The following is a 23,078-nucleotide window of genomic DNA, read 5'->3' as shown; positions in this document are numbered from 1 at the left end:
GCAGCCTCCTGAAAGAATTACGGCTCATTCTACTAGGGCTGTGGCTTCCACATGGGCTTTTTAAAACGATGCATCTGTTGAAACAGATTTGTACATTTTCCAAATTTTCCAAATTTGATTCTTTTGCTTCTTCTGAGGCTGTTTTTGGGAGGATAGTTCTTCAAGCAGTGGTGCCTTCCGTTTAGGTCTCTGTCTTGTCCCTCCCTTTCATCCGTGTCCTGTTGCTTTGGTATTGTATCCCACAAGTAAGGAGGAAATCCGTGGACTCATCGTATCTTGTAGAAGAAAAGGAAATTTATGCTTACCTGATAAATTGATTTCTTTTACGATACGACGAGTCCACGGCCCTCCCTGTCAATTTAAGACAGATTGTATTTTTTATTATTTACAACTTCAGTCACCTCTGCACCTTTAAGCTTTTCCTTTCTCTTCCTATAACCTTCGGTCAAATGACTGGAGGTGGAGGGGAAGGGAGGAGCTATATATACAGCTCTGCTGTGGTGCTCTTTGCCACTTCCTGTTAGCAGGAGGATAATATCCCACAAGTAAGGATGAAATCCGTGGACTCGTCGTATCGTAGAAGAAATCAATTTATCAGGTAAGCATAAATTTCCTTTTCTTCTACAAGATACGATGAGTCCACGGATTTCCTCCTTACTTGTGGGATACAATACCAAAGCAACAGGACACGGATGAAAGGGAGGGACAAGACAGAGACCTAAACGGAAGGCACCACTGCTTGAAGAACTATCCTCCCAAAAACAGCCTCAGAAGAAGCAAAAGAATCAAATTTGGAAAATTTGGAAAATGTACAAATCTGTTTCAACAGATGCATCGTTTTAAAAAGCCCATGTGGAAGCCACAGCCCTAGTAGAATGAGCCGTAATTCTTTCAGGAGGCTGCTGTCCAGCAGTCTCATATGCCAGGCGGATGATACTTCTTAGCCAGAAAGAAAGAGGTAGCTGTAGCTTTCTGACCCCTACGCTTTCCAGAATAAACAATGAACAATGAAGATGATTGACGGAAATCCTTAGTTTAGTCTTGAAAAATCGCGATTGCGTACGCATTCGCCTTTTACGCAGTAATCCTTTCCACGCTTGAAGAGCTGTAGTTAATTGTTACACTCATATTAAAACTGTCTAATAAAAATTGTTGTATAAAAATATTGCACACAAAAGATTATAAGGGCTCAAAGATAGGAGATCTCGGGTGTTAGAAAAAAAAGGGATTTTACATACATACACATACTGTCAGGGTTTCACCCTGCTTTTGTTTGTTATATGCTGCTTGGCTGCCATTTTTACTTAGCTGTCTCTCACCTCGCCTGCTGCAGAGTGTGTAACGCTGCTCACTACACCCAGACGCCCTCTTATGGCCAAACTGGAGAACATCATAAGTGAGAGACAGGTTGCAGTCCCAGAATTATGATGTCATCACTTACTATTTAAAGTGCTTCAGTTCAGTTGTCTCAGACTTCATTGTGAGTTCCTGTTCCTGTGTATAACCTGGCTTGTTTGACGTCCCTTCTTGTTCCTGATCCCTGACTTGTTCCTGATCCCTGACTTGTTCCTGATCCCTGACTTGTTCCTGACTCTGCTGATCTTTGTGTTCCTGATTCCGGCTTGTCTGACTACTTGCTTTGGCTCTTGACCCGGCTTGTCTGACTACCAGCTCTGGCTTTGACTCCTGGCTTGTTGTTTAGCTTTTGGACTCTTTATTATTTTTTTGTTATTATTTAATGCTAATACATAGAGAAACATGGATTTATATGTATAGAGATATGTTTAACTATGGAGATAATTAAAATATTTTCTTCTTAAATGGAAAGAGTCCACAGCTGCATTCATTACTTTTGGGAAATAAGAACCTGGCCACCAGGAGGAGGCAAATACACCCCAGCCAAAGGCTTAAATACTCCTCCCACTCCCCTCATCCCCCAGTCATTCTTTGCCTTTCGTCTCAGGAGGATGGCAGAGACGTGTCAGAATTTTAATTTTAGTTTTTGGTCTCTTATGGAGGGTAGTACTCTTCAGCATGGGACAGGAGTTTTAAGTAGTCCTGTCAGTCTCTCAGTGAGTGCTTGGATGAAAGTTAGAGTCCGGAGATGCAGGAAGTTTCTTTCTGTGAAACCATCCCGACTCATATTAACAGCTCCTCAAGCAATCGGCGTTGTCGAACTTCGCTTCGCTGCCTGCTTTCTTCTCTCAAGTCCATGACGGAGGCGATGCTACTATTTGTCACACTTGAAAGGCCGTGTTCCTGTTCCACAGCGTTGATTCTGGTAAGATCGTTTCATTTTACTTTATTCAATGTACTGTAACGTGATGTTTCCTGTGAGGCTGGAGCTCCTCGTGGGTTCAACTTATAACTTAAGGGTCTCAGTGAGTCTCTGTTAGATCTTGGAATCTAGGGTTTATATCTCCTAAGGGGGGGTTATTGGACAGGGGGGTTTATAATCATGTTTGTTATGTGATTCAACCTGCTTATGTGTGAGGTTTGTGGGCTTGTGGTTCTAAACTTTGAGGCCTTTGGAAGTGACACGGCCTTTTGGCTGGGCGCACTTTTTGGACTGTACGGTTCACCCTGTGTCTGGGCGTGGTTAGGCTCTGTTCCCATTTCCGCATTCCTGACCGTGTGGCGACTGAGATATTAAACTAGTCCGCAGGGGTCTGGTCATGGGAGGTGGTGAGTGCCCCAGCCATTTGTGGTGTCAGGTGCCATTTTTTTTTTTTTTTTTACTGTTTATAGTCCATATTGACATATCCTCTTATAGTTATGGGGGATTCTGAGGCTGAGACTGTGCTCATTTCAGATTCAGTTACGGAGGATTCTGACACCGAGACGATTATAATATCTGATTCAGATTCTGTGTCCGGTGACGAATTCAGTTTAGCCTTGTTGACTCCTGTCAATCAGTCTTGTTCCATATGCCATCTGAGAGCACCCGGCCCCTCGGGTTCGGGGACTCAGGGATCTGCTGAGCCGTCCGCCTCTGGGGGTCCTGTCTCCCAGGGAGCGAGTTCCCTTCCGATTTTTCCTCCTACACATGCGGGTAACCAAGTTTATAGTTCTTCTACACGGGGTGGTGTGTTCCCCCCACAGCTTGCAGCAAGTTTTTGCCTTCAGATAATGTTGGCGCTTGCTCGTCTGCATAGTCCAGACGTTTCTTTGAGAATGTGCTCGTGCCCTATTGTCCCGGGTATTCCGCCTTGGGGTGGGCCTCCGCAGTATCCTGAGGGTTCTGTTCCGGAGTGTTGTGCTTTAAGGTACCTTATTGGGCGCCTTCGCGTATTGCTCAGACATCTGTTTGAGTCTCTGAATGACCCTATAGTTCATAGATATGGGAATATTCAGTCTGATGGTCCGAATGGTACAACTCGTTAGACATATGGGGATGAGGTAATCTCCTATTGTCCTTTATTTGGAGTTCTTTCCCAGTTTTTGTAGATGGGGTTCCGTTTGGCTGGTCCTACGGGTAGGCCTGTGTCTTTTTTGGGCGTTAACCTTCGGGTTGCCTTATATTTTATTTTATATCCGATGGATGTCTTTTATTTGTTTTTTGTTTCCTTCGGGAACCATCTGGGATTGATACTCTTTGTTACTTATACGGAAGTTGTTTGGACATGTTACTCCTATGTTTAAAAATGTCTGTTTCGTTTTCCCCTATGAGGGAAAGTTTATTCAGCTTGCCGGTTAGGACCCCTGGTACAGGCTGGTCCTGTTGGGTCCGTTCAGTCTTGCGGCTGTTCAGACACGTGGCGCTGTTCTGCTGATCTGGTTCGGTAGAAGTGCTGAGTGCTCAGGTTGTCATTGTTTTTAATGTTCTGCTAATCATTCAAGAAGAACTGGTGGGTTTGTGAGGCGGGAAGGATTGTCTCAGTCCTTATAGCCTCCAGTCATAGCTGACTGGGGGGGGAGTGTTCCGCTGCGTCACTCTATCCTGTCATCTGATTTAATCAGAACCTAGAGTTCCTCCTCCATGTGGGGAGAGGGTTGGTGGCCTTAGGGCCCGTCACTTCTGTTTGAGTGATTTGGCCTTCAGTTTAGGTCTATGGATGGTCCTGTTGGGACTTGATCCTACAGTCCAGCATGCTGAAGGTTTTGCATTGAAGCCTATTTCAGCTCTCGGCACCTTGTAGGTGTATTTGTAAGCGTTTCTAGTGTATCTAGATACAGCTTTACTCTTGGACGTGATGGTCTGTCTCAGTTATGAGGCTTTTGGGTTTCCTTACATGTCTCCGGGTGAGTTAGATCTCCTTTTCGGGATCAGCGTCCTGGATGATGGTTGATCCCTGTGGGGTCTTTGTTTAGCTCTGAGTTATCCGGAGTTGGGAAGGTTTAGCGCCTTTCTCTTCACTGTGTCCTCTGCCTATGTGAAGGTGATGGGGAGACTAGCCCTACTAGTAGGGTTTTGTAGACCACGAGGTATCCCTTCTGTTGTCCTGAGGCTTGGAGAAGTCCATTCTTATTATTTCTAGCCCTGCTCCTGGGGACTTTGGCTAGGAGTGGACTTTGGCTAGGGATGGTTCCTTCCTTTGATCGGGACTTTCGAGTTCACCTCGCTGTCCGGATTCTCTGGATATATGTCAATTTCCTTTGTCTGGCTCTTTGGCCAGTTTGGATGTTTAGTTCCAGGGTAAGGTTTCCTGAACTATTAGGCACCCATACCTGTTTTTCTCCATGAGATTTCCACTTTCTGAGACTTCGCTCCTTCTTCCTGACCCAGTCTTGGGTTGTTTTGGAATCTTGGATCTCAGGGTTGGTTGGGGTGTTCCGCGGTAGTGGAACCTTGGGCTATGTCCTTGCTCCGTCTACCTGACCGGGTCAGGATGGGCCTGGTTTTAGGAGTATTTCTTACTCTCTACAACAGAGTAACCCATGTCATCTAGGGGTTACTTGGGTGGCTTGCGCCTCAAGGGTGTGGGTTCATACCCAGCTGCTGGCGTTGGATTTCCATTTTCTGGTGCACCTTAGGGTTGCATTCCCCTGGTCAGTTTGCCAGTGTAGCCCTGGATTCTCTGCTCTGCAGGTTTATGGGTTGGCTGTGCCTCTGTTGGTGTGTGACTTGTAGGGGGGTCCTTTTTCTAGGACATTTGCGTTGGGGATTTTTCTTCCCACTTAGCCGATGACTTCGGGCCTTGGAGGTAGTTGTTGTCCTTCCGGTTTCTTCCCTTTTCATAGAGCATTTTCTCCTTCCTATGGAGACGAAGTCCTTTTTTTAGGATTTCTCTGGATCAGGAAGTATAGGGCAGAGGTGGTTCCGCCTGGGGCCTTGCCGGCCCCACGTTAGACTTGTTTTGATAGATACTTAAGTCTATGGCCTTGCCTGTGGTCAGAGTCAGGTTGTACTAGTACTCTAGAGGGATGGCTATAGCATCTTTACGCTCGTTCCTGTATCAGTTTCGGGATGCCTTTGTTCCTGTACTGGATCCCTGTGGCTGGGTTGGTCCAGCTGGGTATGGGTCTGTAGGTCAGACTGTCCGAGCGGTCTAGGGGTCGCAGTATCCCTTGTATGTGAGAGCTTGTTGAGTCTAGCCTGATAGCTCAGTCTGCTGGGAGATGGTTTTTCCTTTCGCCTTGCTCCTTCACAGGGGAGGGTTACTCTTCCTTCGGGTTCTGAGGATATACTCTCCTTCTTGGGGGGCCTTGATGGAGGCTTTTGTAACCTCTTTTTAGGGGCCTGAGTGTAGGTCCGGTGGCTTAGGTTGCCTGGAAAGTGCCCTCTGTGGAGGGACTGTTTTTTGTGCGTTTCGTTTCTTGTGGACTGCTTTTTCTTCCTTGCAAGCTCCTTTTGTGTCGCCCTGTTATGGACTCTGTGTTATTAAACTTGAGGTTTTTGCCTGGGTCTATTACACGCCTTCAGGATCGAATACTTTGGTATTATATGGGCAGACGCAGGGAGGGCTTTGCTTCTTCAATTGCGTCCATGCTTGCAGGATGTTGGGGAGATGTTTTTCTTGTCTCTGTGCCCGGTATTATTCCGGTTTTCGCGTGGCCTCTTTCTTTGTTTGGGTCCTTTTAGGTCTCTGTGAGCTGGGCTCTCAAACACTTGGAGGTGTTCTTTTCGTATAAGGGACCTTTTTGGTTTCCTCGGTCCTCCTTTGCCTTGCCCCCTTGGGGGCTTTCAGCTGGTTTCACCTTCATCTGTAGAGTGATTGGTGGGGGACCGTCTGTTGGGCGACGATGTCTCTTGGAGGACTGTTGGCTCAGTCGTGTCCATTCGCGGTCTCTTGTTTGGCTCTGGACTAGTTGCGAGTCAGTGTCACTGGGGCTTTTCTGACGAAGCGGGATTTTTTTATTGGGTTGTGGTTCAGGCTTGGTGCCCTCAGTTTGGGCCGCCTTTTGTACCCTCCCGTCTTGGCATTCAGTGTCCTCTATAGCTTGGGTATTGATTTCCCAAAAGTAATGAATGCAGCTGTGGACTCTTTCCATTTAAGAAGAAAAACATAAATTATGCTTACCTGATAATTTCCTTTTCTTCTGATGGAAAGAGTCCACAGCTCCTCACCCGTAATTTTATGTGGGGCGTCCTTATATTCTTCTGGTACCTTTTCACCCTGATATTTCTTATACTGTTCCTTGTTCCTCGGCAGAATGACTGGGGGATGAGGGGAGTGGGAGGAGTATTTAAGCCTTTTGCTGGGGTGTCTTTGCCTCTTATTTCCCAAAAGTAATGAATGCAGCTGTGGACTCTTTCCATCAGAAGAAAAGGAAATTATCAGGTAAGCATAATTTATGTTTTTACATTACAATCTTATTCACAATAAATAATATCTCAGAGATATTCGCATATAGATCTCGAGATATGTAGACATAAATATAATCATATACATATCTCGCAATAAATAGATATATCAGTCCAAAAGTCATCACATATATAGGGATTTTTTTTTATAAATAAATAGAACATATTCCGTTACAAAAACATTTTCGCAATATGAAATATTCGCATTTTCGTGTACACTTTTCTAGGAGAATACATCATGTGCTTTGCGCAACAGATTTTAGGTTTTAGTGGTTTTTTTTCCTTTTTGTCTTCTCTGTTGACTTCTCTGGGTAATATTATTTATTTTGCAACTTGTTATAGGTCCGCAACCTCAAATACGAAAAAGCCATAACGCGCACAAAGTTTTCGCAACTGATTTGCCGCGCGACTTATAATCTTGCCCTTAGTGGTTTGTGTCACTGCCTTCTGAACCTTTGGGAATCACTTACAGAATTTCCTTTACAGGTGGAGAGGGAGATGATTCTTCTGGACAATATTTTAGAAGAGGCTCCAGAAAGCCCTGAAAAGAAGCAAAGTACAGCCCAACTTATGGACTTTCTGTCTGATCTGAAACGTTTGGAGGAAAATCTAAAACTGCAGCAGCTGCATCTTTGTCTTCTGATCCGTCGCATACAAAGAATACAAGGAACTCGTGAGATTTGTACGAGTACAGAAGAGATCCCCATCTTAAATGAAATCCGATCAATGGCGCAGAAATGTAAAATGTAAGATGAACTCCCAGACAATCTGTCGTATATAATGTCTATGGCAAAATAAACATGGTACCTACCACCCACAGTTACATATCCAGGAACACCTGCCCACCGGGTGATACAGAGGGCACTAACAACAGTCACATAGCCAGGAACACCTGCCCACCGGGTGATACAGAGGTCACTACCCACAGTCACATAGCCAGGAACACCTGTACACCTGGTGACACAGAGGGCACTACCCAGTCATATAGCCAGGATTACCTGTACACCTGGTGGTACAAAGGACACTACCCACAGTCACATAGCCAGGAACACCTGTATACCTGGTGACACAGAGGGCACTACCCAGTCATATAGCCAGGATTACCTGTACACCTGGTGGTACAAAGGACACTACCCACAGTCACATAGCCAGGAACACCTGTACACCTGGTGATACAGAGGGCACTACCCACAGTCACATAGCCAGGAACACCTGTACACCTGGTGATACAGAGGGCACTACCCACAGTCACATAGCCAGGAACACCTGTACACCTGGTGATACAGAGGGCACTACCCACAGTCACATAGCCAGGAACACCTGTACACCTGGTGATACAGAGGGCACTACCCACAGTCACATAGCCAGGAGCACCTGTACACCTGGTGATACAGAGGGCACTACCCACAGTCACATAGCCAGGAACACCTGTACACCTGGTGATACAGAGGGCACTACCCAGTCATATAGCCAGGAACACCTGTACATCTGGTGATACAGAGGGCACTACCCACAGTCACATAGCCAGGAACACCTGTACACCTGGTGATACAGAGGGCACTACCCACAGTCACATAGCCAGGAACACCTGTACACCTGGTGATACAGAGGGCACTACCCACAGTCACATAGCCAGGAACACCTGTACACCTGGTGATACAGAGGGCACTACCCACAGTCACATTGCCAGGAACACCAGTACACCTGGTGATACAGAGGGCACTACTCACAGTCACATAGCCAGGAACACCTGTACACCTGGTGATACAGAGGGCACTACCCAGTCATATAGCCAGGAACACCTGTACACCTGGTGATACAGAGGGCACTACCCACAGTCACATAGCCAGGAACACCTGTACACCTGGTGATACAGAGGGCACTAACCACAGTCACATAGCCAGGAACACCTGTACACCTGGTGATACAGAGGGCACTACCCACAGTCACATAGCCAGGAACACCTGTACACCTGGTGATACAGAGGGCACTACCCACAGTCACATAGCCAGGAACACCTGTACACCTGGTGATACAGAGGGCACTACCCACAGTCACATAGCCAGGAGCACCTGTACACCTGGTGATACAGAGGGCACTACCCACGATCACATAGCCAGGAACACCTGTACACCTGGTGATACAGAGGGCACTACCCACAGTCACATAACCAGGAACACCTGTACACCTGGTGATACAGAGGGCACTACCCACAGTCACATAGCCAGGAACACCTGTACAGCTGGTGATACAGAGGGCACTACCCACAGTCACATAACCAGGAACACCTGTACACTTGGTGATACAGAGGGCACTACCCAGTCATATAGCCAGGAACACCTGTACACTTGGTGATACAGAGGGCACTACCCACAGTCACATAGCCAGGAACACCTGTACACCTGGTGATACAGAAGGGACTACCCACAGTCACATAGCCAGGAACACCTGTACACCTAGTGATACAGAGGGCACTACCCACAGTCACATAGCCAGGAACACCTGTACACCTGGTGATACAGAGGGCACTACCCACAGTCACATAGCCAGGAACACCTGTACACCGGGTTATACAGAGGGCACTACCCACAGTCACATAGCCAGGAACACCTGTACACCTGGTGATACAGAGGGCAGTACCTACAGTCACATAGCCAGGAACACCTGTACACCTGGTGATACAGAGGGCACTACCCACAGTCACATAGCCAGGAACACCTGTACACCTGGTGATACAGAGGGCACTACCCACAGTCACATAGCCAGGAACACCTGTACACTTGTTGATACAGAGGGCACTACTCACAGTCACATAGCCAGGAACACCTGGTGATACAGAGGGCACATAATTCAGTAAACTGTCTGCAGTCTGTCATCTGCTGCAAACATTGTGTGTCTGTGTTTCTGTTTTTTTCTGCCTGTGTATTTGTTTCTCTATGTTTATATGTGTTTGTTTCTCTTTGTTTATGTGTGTTTGTTTCTGTGTGTTTCAGTGTATTTCTTTCTGTGTGTGATTATGTGTGTTTGTTTCTGTGTGTTTTTTTCTGTGTGTGATTATGTGTTTCTGTGTGTGTTTCAGTGTGTGTTTTAGTGTATTTCTGTGTGTTATTATGTGTTTGTTTCTGTGTGTTTCTTTCTCTGTGTGATTATGTGTTTCTGTGTGTGATTATGTGTTTCTGTGTGTGTTTCAGTGTGTTTCTTTCTCTGTATGTTTATGTGTGTTTATTTCTGTGTGTATGTGTGTTTCTGTGTGTTTCTTACTCTGTGTTTCTGGGTGTTTCTTTCTATGTGTGTTTATTTCTGTGTGTGTTTATGTGTATTTGTTTCTGTGTGTGACTATGTGTGTTTCTTTCTCTGTGTGTTTGTGTGTTCTGTCACTTTGAATGCAATTTAATTTTCTTGCATTAACAGTTTAGGAAGTAAATGTTTTTCTTTGTTTAGACTTAAAGAAAAGGTGCAGAAAAATGAGAAAGAGGCAGGTGTTGAGCTGAAGGAAAGAGAGCAGCTGAAGGAGCAAATCGCTGCCATGAATCAGTCATTTCTGGAGCTGTCATCTGCTGCCCAAGCCTTACAGATTTCCGACCCTACTGAGAGAAAGTCCAAATTGGAGGTCAGTAGAAAAGAAACTCATTTAAAACTTAGCTGAAGAGGGGTAGCCTTTATGGCAGTCAAGTAATAAAAACATATATATTACCTGGGTATTACTGCCTAATGCACTCAAGTTTTTTTGGTTTCTCTATACAAGGTGGCACCTTGCATGGCTTTATTAAGTCAGTTTGATGTTCTAGAGCGTGGTTGGATATAATTGTGTGAGGTGGAGGTATATGACATCACTGACATACGGCATTGTGGGTAGTACATCATGTGATATCTCACAGCTATCTTGCTCAGAGAGTCACTTCATGAGTGAAGGGCAGTGCTGGCGTATACTGAGAGGTCATGTGTGCACATAGAACACGTGTGCTACCCACTAGATCACCTCTATATGTAGGGGCTACATCTTAGTAAAAGAAAGAGTTAATACTGCTCTGTATGTGCCTGTTAGAAAGAGTTAATACTGCTCTGTATGTGCCCGGTAGAAAGAGTTAATACTGCTCTGTATGTGCCTGGTAGAAAGAGTTAATACTGCTCTGTACATGCCCGGTAGAAAGAGTTAATACTGCTCTGTATGTGCCTGTTAGAAAGAGTTAATACTGCTCTGTATGTGCCTGGTAGAAAGAGTTAATACTGCTCTGTATGTGCCCAGTAGAAAGAGTTAATACTGCTCTGTATGTGCCCGGTAGAAAGAGTTAATACTGCTCTGTATGTGCCCAGTAGAAAGAGTTAATACTGCTCTGTATGTGCCCGGTAGAAAGAGTTAATACTGCTCTGTATGTGCCTGGTAGAAAGAGTTAATACTGCTCTGTATGTGCCCGGTAGAAAGAGTTAATACTGCTCTGTATGTGCCCGGTAGAAAGAGTTAATACTGCTCTGTACGTGCCCGGTAGAAAGAGTTAATACTGCTCTGTATGTGCCCGGTAGAAAGAGTTAATACTGCTCTGTATGTGCCCGGTAGAAAGAGTTAATACTGCTCTGTATGTGCCTGGTAGAAAGAGTTAATACTTCTCTGTATGTGCCTGGTAGAAAGAGTTAATACTGCTCTGTATGTGCCCGGTAGAAAGAGTTAATACTGCTCTGTACGTGCCCGGTAGAAAGAGTTAATACTGCTCTGTATGTGCCTGTTAGAAAGAGTTAATACTGCTCTGTATGTGCCTGGTAGAAAGAGTTAATACTGCTCTGTATGTGCCCAGTAGAAAGAGTTAATACTGCTCTGTATGTGCCCGGTAGAAAGAGTTAATACTGCTCTGTATGTGCCCAGTAGAAAGAGTTAATACTGCTCTGTATGTGCCCGGTAGAAAGAGTTAATACTGCTCTGTATGTGCCTGGTAGAAAGAGTTAATACTGCTCTGTATGTGCCCGGTAGAAAGAGTTAATACTGCTCTGTATGTGCCCGGTAGAAAGAGTTAATACTGCTCTGTACGTGCCCGGTAGAAAGAGTTAATACTGCTCTGTATGTGCCCGGTAGAAAGAGTTAATACTGCTCTGTATGTGCCCGGTAGAAAGAGTTAATACTGCTCTGTATGTGCCTGGTAGAAAGAGTTAATACTTCTCTGTATGTGCCTGGTAGAAAGAGTTAATACTGCTCTGTATGTGCCCGGTAGAAAGAGTTAATACTGCTCTGTACGTGCCCGGTAGAAAGAGTTAATACTGCTCTGTATGTGCCCGGTAGAAAGAGTTAATACTGCTCTGTATGTGCCCGGTAGAAAGAGTTAATACTGCTCTGTACGTGCCCGGTAGAAAGAGTTAATACTGCTCTGTATGTGCCCGGTAGAAAGAGTTAATACTGCTCTGTATGTGCCCGGTAGAAAGAGTTAATACTGCTCTGTATGTGCCTGGTAGAAAGAGTTAATACTTCTCTGTATGTGCCTGGTAGAAAGAGTTAATACTGCTCTGTAAGTGCCCGGTAGAAAGAGTTAATACTGCTCTGTACGTGCCTGGTAGAAAGAGTTAATACTGCTCTGTATGTGCCTGGTAGAAAGAGTTAATACTGCTCTGTATGTGCCTGGTAGAAAGAGTTAATACTGTTCTGTATGTGCCCGGTAGAAAGAGTTAATACTGCTCTGTACGTGCCTGGTAGAAAGAGTTAATACTGTTCTGTATGTGCCCGGTAGAAAGAGTTAATACTGCTCTGTATGTGCCCGGTAGAAAGAGTTAATACTGCTCTGTATGTGCCTGGTAGAAAGAGTTAATACTTCTCTGTATGTGCCTGGTAGAAAGAGTTAATACTGCTCTGTACATGCCCGGTAGAAAGAGTTAATACTGCTCTGTATGTGCCTGTTAGAAAGAGTTAATACTGCTCTGTATGTGCCCGGTAGAAAGAGTTAATACTGCTCTGTATGTGCCCGGTAGAAAGAGTTAATACTGCTCTGTATGTGCCCGGTAGAAAGAGTTAATACTGCTCTGTATGTGCCCGGTAGAAAGAGTTAATACTGCTCTGTATGTGCCCGGTAGAAAGAGTTAATACTGCTCTGTATGTGCCCGGTAGAAAGAGTTAATACTGTTCTGTATGTGCCCGGTAGAAAGAGTTAATTCTGCTCTGTATGTGCCCAGTAGAAAGAGTTAATACTGCTCTGTATGTGCCTGGTAGAAAGAGTTAATACTGTTCTGTATGTGCCCGGTAGAAAGAGTTAATACTGCTCTGTATGTGCCTGGTAGAAAAAGTTAATAGTGTTCTGTATGTGCCCGGTAGAAAGAGTTAATACTGCTCTGTATGTGCCCGGTAGAAAGAGTTAATACTGCTCTGTATGTGCCTGGTAGAAAGAGTTAATAGTGTTCTGTATGTGCCCGGTAGAAAGAGTTAACACTGCTCTGTATGTGCCTGGTAGAAAGAGTTAATACTGCTCTGTACGTGCCCGGTAGAAAGAGTTAATACTGCTCTGTATGTGCCCAGTAGAAAGAGTTAATACTGCTCTGTATGTGCCCGGTAGAAAGAGTTAATACTGCTCTGTACGTGCCCGGTAGAAAGAGTTAATACTGCTCTGTATGTGCCTGGTAGAAAGAGTTAATATTGCTCTGTACGTGCCTGGTAGAAAGAGTTAATACTTCTCTGTATGTGCCTGGTAGAAAGAGTTAATACTGCTCTGTAAGTGCCCGGTAGAAAGAGTTAATACTGCTCTGTAAGTGCCCGGTAGAAAGAGTTAATACTGCTCTGTATGTGCCTGGTAGAAAGAGTTAATACTGCTCTGTATGTGCCTGGTAGAAAGAGTTAATACTGCTCTGTATGTGCCTGGTAGAAAGAGTTAATACTTCTCTGTATGTGCCTGGTAGAAAGAGTTAATACTGCTCTGTACATGCCCGGTAGAAAGAGTTAATACTGCTCTGTATGTGCCTGTTAGAAAGAGTTAATACTGTTCTGTATGTGCCCGGTAGAAAGAGTTAATACTGCTCTGTATGTGCCCGGTAGAAAGAGTTAATACTGCTCTGTATGTGCCCGGTAGAAAGAGTTAATACTGCTCTGTATGTGCCCGGTAGAAAGAGTTAATACTGCTCTGTATGTGCCCGGTAGAAAGAGTTAATTCTGCTCTGTATGTGCCCAGTAGAAAGAGTTAATACTGCTCTGTATGTGCCTGGTAGAAAGAGTTAATACTGCTCTGTACGTGCCCGGTAGAAAGAGTTAATACTGCTCTGTATGTGCCCGGTAGAAAGATTTAATACTGCTCTGTATGTGCCCGGTAGAAAGAGTTAATACTGCTCTGTATGTGCCCGGTAGAAAGCGTTAATACTGCTCTGTATGTGCCCGGTAGAAAGATTTAATACTGCTCTGTATGTGCCCGGTAGAAAGAGTTAATACTGCTCTGTATGTGCCCGGTAGAAAGAGTTAATACTGCTCTGTATGTGCCCGGTAGAAAGAGTTAATACTGCTCTGTATGTGCCTGGTAGAAAGAGTTAATACTGCTCTGTACGTGCCCGGTAGAAAGAGTTAATATTGCTCTGTACGTGCCTGGTACAAAGAGTTAATACTGCTCTGTATGTGCCTGGTAGAAATAGTTAATACTTCTCTGTATGTGCCCGGTAGAAAGAGTTAATATTGCTCTGTATGTGCCTGGTAGAAAGAGTTAATACTGCTCTGTATGTGCCCGGTAGAAAGAGTTAATACTGCTCTGTATGTGCCCGGTAGAAAGAGTTAATACTGCTCTGTATGTGCCCGGTAGAAAGAGTTAATACTTCTCTGTATGTGCCAGGTAGAAAGAGTTAATACTGTTCTGTATGTGCCCGGTAGAAAGAGTTAATACTGCTCTGTACGTGCCTGGTAGAAAGAGTTAATAGTGCTCTGTATGTGCCCGGTAGAAAGAGTTGATACTGTTCTGTATGTGCCCGGTAGAAAGAGTATACTGCTCTGTATGTGCCCGGTAGAAAGAGTTAATACTGCTCTGTATGTGCCCGGTAGAAAGAGTTAATAGTGCTCTGTATGTGCCCGGTAGAAAGAGTTAATACTTCTCTGTATGTGCCCGGTAGAAAGAGTTAATACTTCTCTGTATGTGCCCGGTAGAAAGAGTTAATAGTGCTCTGTATGTGCCCGGTAGAAAGAGTTAATAGTGCTCTGTACGTGCCTGGTAGAAAGAGTTAATAGTGCTCTGTATGTGCCCGGTAGAAAGAGTTGATACTGTTCTGTATGTGCCCGGTAGAAAGAGTTAATAGTGCTCTGTATGTGCCCGGTAGAAAGAGTTAATACTGCTCTGTATGTGCCCGGTAGAAAGAGTTAATACTTCTCTGTATGTGCCCGGTAGAAAGAGTTAATACTTCTCTGTATGTGCCCGGTAGAAAGAGTTAATAGTGCTCTGTATGTGCCCGGTAGAAAGAGTTGATACTGTTCTGTATGTGCCCGGTAGAAAGAGTTAATACTGCTCTGTATGTGCCTGGTAGAAAGAGTTAATACTGCTCTGTACATGCCCGGTAGAAAGAGTTAATACTTCTCTGTATGTGCCCGGTAGAAAGAGTTAATACTGCTCTGTATGTGCCTGGTAGAAAGAGTTAATACTTCTCTGTATGTGCCCGGTAGAAAGAGTTAATACTGCTCTGTATGTGCCCGGTAGAAAGAGTTAATACTTCTCTGTATGTGCCTGGTAGAAAGAGTTAATACTTCTCTGTATGTGCCCGGTAGAAAGAGTTAATACTTCTCTGTATGTGCCCGGTAGAAAGAGTTAATACTGCTCTGTATGTGCCCGGTAGAAAGAGTTAATACTGCTCTGTATGTGCCTGGTAGAAAGAGTTAATACTTCTCTGTATGTGCCCGGTAGAAAGAGTTAATACTTCTCTGTATGTGCCCGGTAGAAAGAGTTAATACTGCTCTGTATGTGCCCGGTAGAAAGAGTTAATACTGCTCTGTATGTGCCCGGTAGAAAGAGTTAATACTGCTCTGTATGTGCCTGGTAGAAAGAGTTAATACTGCTCTGTACGTGCCCGGTAGAAAGAGTTAATACTGCTCTGTATGTGCCCGGTAGAAAGAGTTAATACTGCTCTGTATGTGCCTGGTAGAAAGAGTTAATACTGCTCTGTACATGCCCGGTAGAAAGAGTTAATACTTCTCTGTATGTGCCCGGTAGAAGGAGTTAATACTGCTCTGTATGTGCCCGGTAGAAAGAGTTAATACTGCTCTGTATGTGCCCGGTAGAAAGAGTTAATACTGCTCTGTATGTGCCCGGTAGAAAGAGTTAATACTGCTCTGTACATGCCCGGTAGAAAGAGTTAATACTGCTCTGTATGTGCCCGGTAGAAAGAGTTAATACTGCTCTGTATGTGCCCGGTAGAAAGAGTTAATACTGCTCTGTATGTGCCCGGTAGAAAGAGTTAATACTGCTCTGTACATGCCTGGTAGAAAGAGTTAATACTGCTCTGTATGTGCCTGGTAGAAAGAGTTAATACTTCTCTGTATGTGCCCGGTAGAAAGAGTTAATACTGCTCTGTACATGCCTGGTAGAAAGAGTTAATACTGCTCTGTACGTGCCCGGTACAAGGTGTTAGCTCTGCTATATGTGGCAGACATTAATTAACGTTGCTGTATATATGGCGTTAGCACCAGCATGCAAACACTACACCTCCTCAGGGATTCAGCAGTGGCTTTTATTGCACAAATTAAGTGCTAGATTACAAGTGGTGTGCTAACATATATGTGTTTATATGTGTACATATGTTTTTATGTATTTACAGACATATATACATATAAACACATAAATACATATGTACACATCTATAGACATATATATAAGTGCATTGGAGCCCTTTGCAGTCAAGTAGATGAAAACATGAAAAATCATAATTAAGCAATATTCATATTTAATAAAGAATTATACTGTGTATTTACTGTAAATATTTCACATTCCAATGTTCTTCACATAAAGGAATAAGTTGTATGTATTTTTAAATAGATATTCCTATATATCTGTATATATCTAACCTATATATTATCGTGTGTGTTTGTATATATAGGTATGGATATAAAAAAATGAGATTGGGTTAGCGTGACTTGTTGCATGTTTTTTTCTACTTTTAATGCTCCATTGAAGTTTATTGGGAATAAGTTAACTTCGGCATTTTGCGTTCGGGTTTATTTTTACTTGTAATACGTGCGATAACCGATGCATACAAAAAGCGAATTGAACAGAGTTAACACTCGAGCGGAGGCGCAAATTCCTGCTCCACTCGTAATCTAGCCCTGAATGGGAAATTTATCCTCCAAGCAGCTCAGTAATCTTATAATATTAAATACAAACACTTTATGTCCTGTGTATTAGAGAACAATTAACTGTGTTTTAAATATTTATTTTTGCATGAAAAAGTTATTAAAAGTGTTTAAAATGATATTGAAACTAAGACGTACATAAATTGCAGCACAGAACCTTAGGGTCTTATTCCTCATTGGATGACAACTCCCACAGTGCAATTGGTGAGCAGGAACATGCCTCTTGCGTACTGAGAAGCAAAAGTGGTTTAATTAAGGACAAGAACATTTATTTTCCCAATAACAAAAACACCATCTTTTAGATGCAAGATTAATTGGGGAGAGGATTCATGTACCTTTAAAGGGTTATTAAGCTAAATCTTCCCTATCTACATGTGCATAGTCTGTATAAGTAGAGACACACTATATTATAGGAGATCTGTATAAAAACGTAACATTGACATTGCATTAGCTAAATTTGAAAGGTTTTAAAAATCAAGAATAGTTCAGGGACACACCTCTTGAGAAGCCTAGTGGGATACCTGTCCTTGGTCACTTTTGCTGTGGTTAATCATGGACAAATCTAAGTGAGCTTTTGCTCTGAGCTAACCAATCACTATATAGAACAATGAAGAGTTTAAAGGGGCAGTATACACTAATTTTCATTTTACTGCATGTAATAGACACTATTATACAGAATAATATGCACACATACTGATATAAAAATCCAGTATAAAACCTTTTAAAAACTTACTTAGACGCTCCCAGTTCAGGTCTGTTGAAAGGGTTAGATGGAACATCCACTACAAGTGGGAAATAGCAAGCTCCCCCGCCCTTCCTCTGCATATGAAAAGACCCTTTACACAAACAGGAGCAAGCTGGAGTAGGTATACATCAGTATTCTACTAAAACTTTGGGGCTTGGTTAGAAGACTGAAAAGCAGTGCAATGTTATTTAAAAATAAGCAAAACTATACTTTAAAAACAAACAAACTGTATGGGCTATATAAATGCATCAGCTACAAAACATTTATGCAAAGAAAAATCTAGTTTATAATGTCCCTTTAAAGTTTAATTTCCATCTAAAGGGGAGGAGATTCCACGGCTTCATTCATTACTGTTGGGAATTAAGAACCTGGCCACCAGGAGGAGGCAAAGACACCCCAGCCAAAGGCTTAAATACCTCCCCCACTTCCCTTAGCCCCCAGTCATTCTTTGCCTTTCGTCACAGGAATCGGCGCAGGAGGATTGCGTCCTCTTGTCTTACCCTTGAGTCCTCCTCAAGCCCCTCAGTGGCTCTTTGTATGTAGGTGATTGGACTCATGGTTTCCAGAATAGATGTCATTCCATTCGCCAGGTTCCATCTCAGACCTCTTCAATTGTGCATGTTGAGACAGTGGAACGGCGATCATTCAGATCTATCACAGCAGATATCCATGGATGCTCGGACTCTGAATTCCCTCTCTTGGTGGATTCGTCCGGAGCAGCTGTCCATGGGGACATCCTTCTTGAGACCGTCCTGGGAGATTGTGACCATGGACGCGAGTCTGGCAGGATGGGGAGCTGTTTGGGGTGCCAGGATGGCACGAGGAAAATGGTCCTGGGAGGAGTCTCCCCTTCCGATAAATATTCTGGAACTCAGAGCAATCTTCAATGCTCTGAAGGCATGGCCTCCTCTGGGGTCGTTCAGCTTCATCAGATTCCAGACCGACAACATTACCTCGGTGGCTTACATCAACCATCAGGGGGGTTATGAGGAGCTCCCTAGCCATGAGGGAGGTGTCTCGGATCTTGGAGGGGCAGAGTCCCACAGCTGCTCGCTCTCAGCGATTCACATTCCAGGTGTGGACAACTGGGAAGCAGACTTTCTCAGCAGGCAAGCCTTCCATCCGGGGGAATGGTCTCTTCATCCCGAAATGTTTGCGGGAATTTGTCTGGATTTGTTGGGGAACGCCGGAGATAGATCTCATGGCATTCAGACTCAATTGCAAACTACCCCGATATGGGTCGAGGTCCAGGGATCCCCAGGCAGAGCTGATAGATGCCTTAGTGATGCCTTGGGGGTTCAGCCTAGCTTACATTTTTACACCGTTACCACTTCTACCTCGGGTAGTGGCACGCATCAAACAGGAGCGAGCTTCGGGCCATTCTAATTGCTCCATCGTGGCCGCGAAGGACATGGTTTGCGGATTTGGTGGGGATGTCATCCTCTGCACCGTGGAGGTTACCCTGTCGCATGGATTTGCTGGAATAGGGCCCCTTTCAACATCAAAGTCTCGAATCTCTGAGGCTGACTGCGGGGTGATTGAACGCCTAGTCTTAACCAAGAGAGGCTTTTCTGAAAGTGTGATTAACACTCTAGTTCAGGCAAGGAAGCCAGTCACTCGTCGCATCTAACATAAGGTGTGGAGGACTTACTTGTCTTGGTGTGAGAAGCATGGATATCCTTGGCATAAGGTGAAGGTATCAAGGATTCTGTCCTTTCTCCAAGACGGTTTGGTGAAGGGTCTTGCCGCCAGTTACTTTAAAGGGACAGATTTCTGCATTATCAGTCTTGTTGCATAGGAGACTCGCTAAGCTCCCTGACATCTAATCTTTTTTTCAGGCTCTGTCTAGAATCAGGCCTGTCTTTAGACAGTCTGCTCCCCCATGGAGCTTAAACTTGGTCCTTAAGGTATTGTAGAAGGTTCCGTTTGAGCCTATGCATTCCATTGACATTAAGATTCTGTCCTGGAAGGTTCTCTTCCTGTTGGCCATTGCATCGGCACGCAGAGTATCTGAACTGGCTGCCTTGCAATGTGAGCCTCCTTATCTGGTTTTTCATGCGGATAAGGCTGTGCTTCGCACTGGTTTGGGGTTTCTTCCCAAGGTGGTGTCTAACCGTAACATCAATCAGGAAATAGTGGTTCCTTCTTTGTGTCCTAACCCTTCTTCTTCTAAGGAGAGGTTACTTCATAATCTGGATGTGGTTCGTGCCCTGAAGCTCTATCTTCAGGCTATGAAGGATTTCAGACAGTCTACATCTCTTTTTGTGATGTATTCAGGGAAGCGCAAGGAGCAGAAAGCCTTTTCTACTTCTTTGTCCTTTTGGTTGAGGAGCTTGATTCGCTTGGCCTATGAGACAGCGGGACATAAGCCTCCTCAGAGGATCACGGCTCATTCAACTAGAGCTGTGGCTTCATCTTGGGCCTTCAAGAATGAAGCCTCTATGGAGCAAATTTGTAAGGTGGCTTCCTTGTCCTCCTTACACACTTTTACAAAGTTTTACACATTTGACGTTTTTGCTTCTGCGGAAGCTGTTTTTGGGAGGTTTTGCAGGCTGTGGTGCCCTCAGATTAGGGTCCTCCTTTTCCCTCCCGGTTTCATTCAGTGTCCTCTAGAGGTTGGGTATATGTTCCCAACAGTAATTAATGAAGCCGTGGACTCTCCTCCCCTTTAGATGGAAAACATAAATTATGCTTACCTGATAATTTCATATCCATGGAGGGGAGTCCTCGGCTCCCGTCCGTATCTCCGGTGGACGGACCTAAATTTAATTAATCTTCCGGCACCATTTATACCCTAATATTTCTCCTACTGTTCCTTGTTCCCTCGGCAGAATGACTGGGGAATGAGGGAAGTGGGGGAGGTATTTAAGTCTGTGGCTGGGGTGTCTTTGCCTCCTCCTGGTGGCCAGGTTTTTAATTCCCAACAGTAATGAATGAAGCCGTGGACTCTCCTCCCCTCGATGGAAAGGAAATTATCAGGTAAGCATAATTTATGTTTTCTCATTAAATTGAAAGTTGCACAAACATTCTGTGATGCTGTAAATGTGCCAGGACCGAGCACTATTCTTGTTTTCAGTATTGGCCTCTGGTGATAACCCAATAGCACTTGCTATGTGTTTGCTCTGGTACAGGAAGAGACGTGAAATTCGCAGAAGTTAAATATTTACCAGCATGCAAACAGGCTGACGTTTCCGCGCATAGAAAAATACACCCTTTGTTTGCATTCAAATGTAGACTTCTCAGGAATGAGTTTTTTCAACAAGAGAGCAGGGATCAGGTTATCTTAGCTGGTTCTAACAAAAGGAGACGATTCTCGGGTTTTCTTACACAGAAAAAAAAATGCAATTCTCACAAAACTGAAAGCTGTCGTTTAATAGCAAGATGTTTTATGTGACAAAGGAACCGCAGCGCCAACCCTATCTGCTTATTGGCTCATTGAGCGCCTACTGTCCTGTACCCTAGTTCATCTTGTATTTTTTTTAAAGATTTTCAGCACAAACACATGTGGGGGCTACGTAATAATTTACATCATCAGTTTTAATTTATTAAAGACCTAATGCATCAGAAAAACTTATATTGAGAAGAATTTGTGTTTTGTTATCTTCGCTAATACTACAAAGATTTTTGTAATTCATCTATAAAATGGTGTTTTATTCTCTGGATTGTAGGAACATCAAAGCCTGATTAATACAGAAAAACAAAAACTAGATGGTTTTATGGAAAATCTCAGAATCCGATACGCTGAATCAATCCCTGTTGAGATAGGATCGGAGGTGGATGAATGCCGTGTGACTTTGGAGGAAACAGAGGAAGAGGTATCATATTTTAGTAAAAATTCATTCCAGGCAGAAATAAGTGATTTTAATCGTTTCACCTAATTTTTAACCTTAAAGGTTACATGTGATAAAGTTCTATAAAAGTATTTGTATCAATATTTCTCTTTAATTTGTTAATAGTACAAAAAATACAATTTAATATATACTTTCAAATTAGAATAAAGAGGAATGGCTAAAAATATATAAAATGAATAGCTGGTTAGAATTTGTAGGAGCCATTGACAAGGGACCCTTATGTATATTTTAGGAGTCATAATATAAATAAAGGTAATTACTTTACTTCGTACAGGTATAACTATGGATTTCCAAAATCCAGAATTATTCCTAAATCCAGACTTTTTCATTAATATTTTTTTTTAATCAGAATGATTAAAAATTACCATTTTTCCCACCAGTAAGTAACAATCTTCTGCCTGTGTCTTTGTTTCTTTGTTTTTGTTCTAAAATACAATTTCTAGTCTATATTTATTTGCAACAACAACTACTATATTGCCTTTATGATTACAGTACTATATTATCTTTACAAAAGTAAGATATAAAACTACCTTTAGGTTGTACATATAAGCTGCGTTATGACAATTAAATATCTCCTAATAGACATAAGATATTGCTGTTTACACTTTGTCCCAACCGAAATCCAAATTATTCCAAAATCCAAACCTTTTCCGGACCCAAACAGTTTGGATAAAGTAGATGTAGTTAACCCTTTGGTTTTTAGTGAAGGCTGCAACGTCACAAACAGTTATCGTCTTAAAGAATTCCTCATCCAGCAAATGAGAAACAATATAGTAACATTCTATTGATATTCAGAGGGTTATAGTAACATTATATTGATATTCAGAGGGTTATAGTAACATTCTATTGATATTCAGAGGGTTATAGTAACATTCTATTGATATTCAGAGGGTTATAGTAACATTCTATTGATATTCAGAGGGTTATAGTAACATTCTATTGATATTCAGAGGGTTATAGTAACATTCTATTGATATTCAGAGGGTTATAGTAACATTCTATTGATATTCAGAGGGTTATAGGAACATTCTATTGATATTCAGAGGGTTATAGGAACATTCTATTGATATTCAGAGGGTTATAGTAACATTCTATTGATATTCAGAGGGTTATAGTAACATTCTATTGATATTCAGAGGGTTATAGTAACATTCTATTGATATTCAGAGGGTTATAGTAACATTCTATTGATATTCAGAGGGTTATAGGAACATTCTATTGATATTCAGAGGGTTATAGGAACATTCTATTGATATTCAGAGGGTTATAGTAACATTCTATTGATATTCAGAGGGTTATAGGAACATTCTATTGATATTCAGAGGGTTATAGGAACATTCTATTGATATTCAGAGGGTTATAGGAACATTCTATTGATATTCAGAGGGTTATAGGAACATTCTATTGATATTCAGAGGGTTATAGTAACATTCTATTGATATTCAGAGGGTTATAGGA

The 23,078-nt window shown here is 43.1% G+C and overlaps 1 protein-coding gene across 1 annotated transcript in view; it reads left to right on the top strand.

Annotated features, from left to right (window-relative positions):
* SYNE2 (spectrin repeat containing nuclear envelope protein 2) overlaps positions 1–23,078 on the top strand; it is a 799,180-nt gene that overhangs the window by 485,856 nt on the left and 290,246 nt on the right. The window contains exons 52-54 of the mRNA XM_053697281.1: positions 7,232–7,491; positions 10,187–10,355; positions 21,438–21,584. Of these exons, the coding sequence (XP_053553256.1) occupies positions 7,232–7,491; positions 10,187–10,355; positions 21,438–21,584 (576 nt within the window). The remainder of the gene's footprint in view (positions 1–7,231; positions 7,492–10,186; positions 10,356–21,437; positions 21,585–23,078) is intronic.

Source organism: Bombina bombina, chromosome 1 (assembly GCF_027579735.1).
Source record: "Bombina bombina isolate aBomBom1 chromosome 1, aBomBom1.pri, whole genome shotgun sequence".
Lineage (NCBI taxonomy): Eukaryota > Metazoa > Chordata > Amphibia > Anura > Bombinatoridae > Bombina > Bombina bombina.
This window is presented reverse-complemented; position numbering and strand designations above follow the sequence as displayed.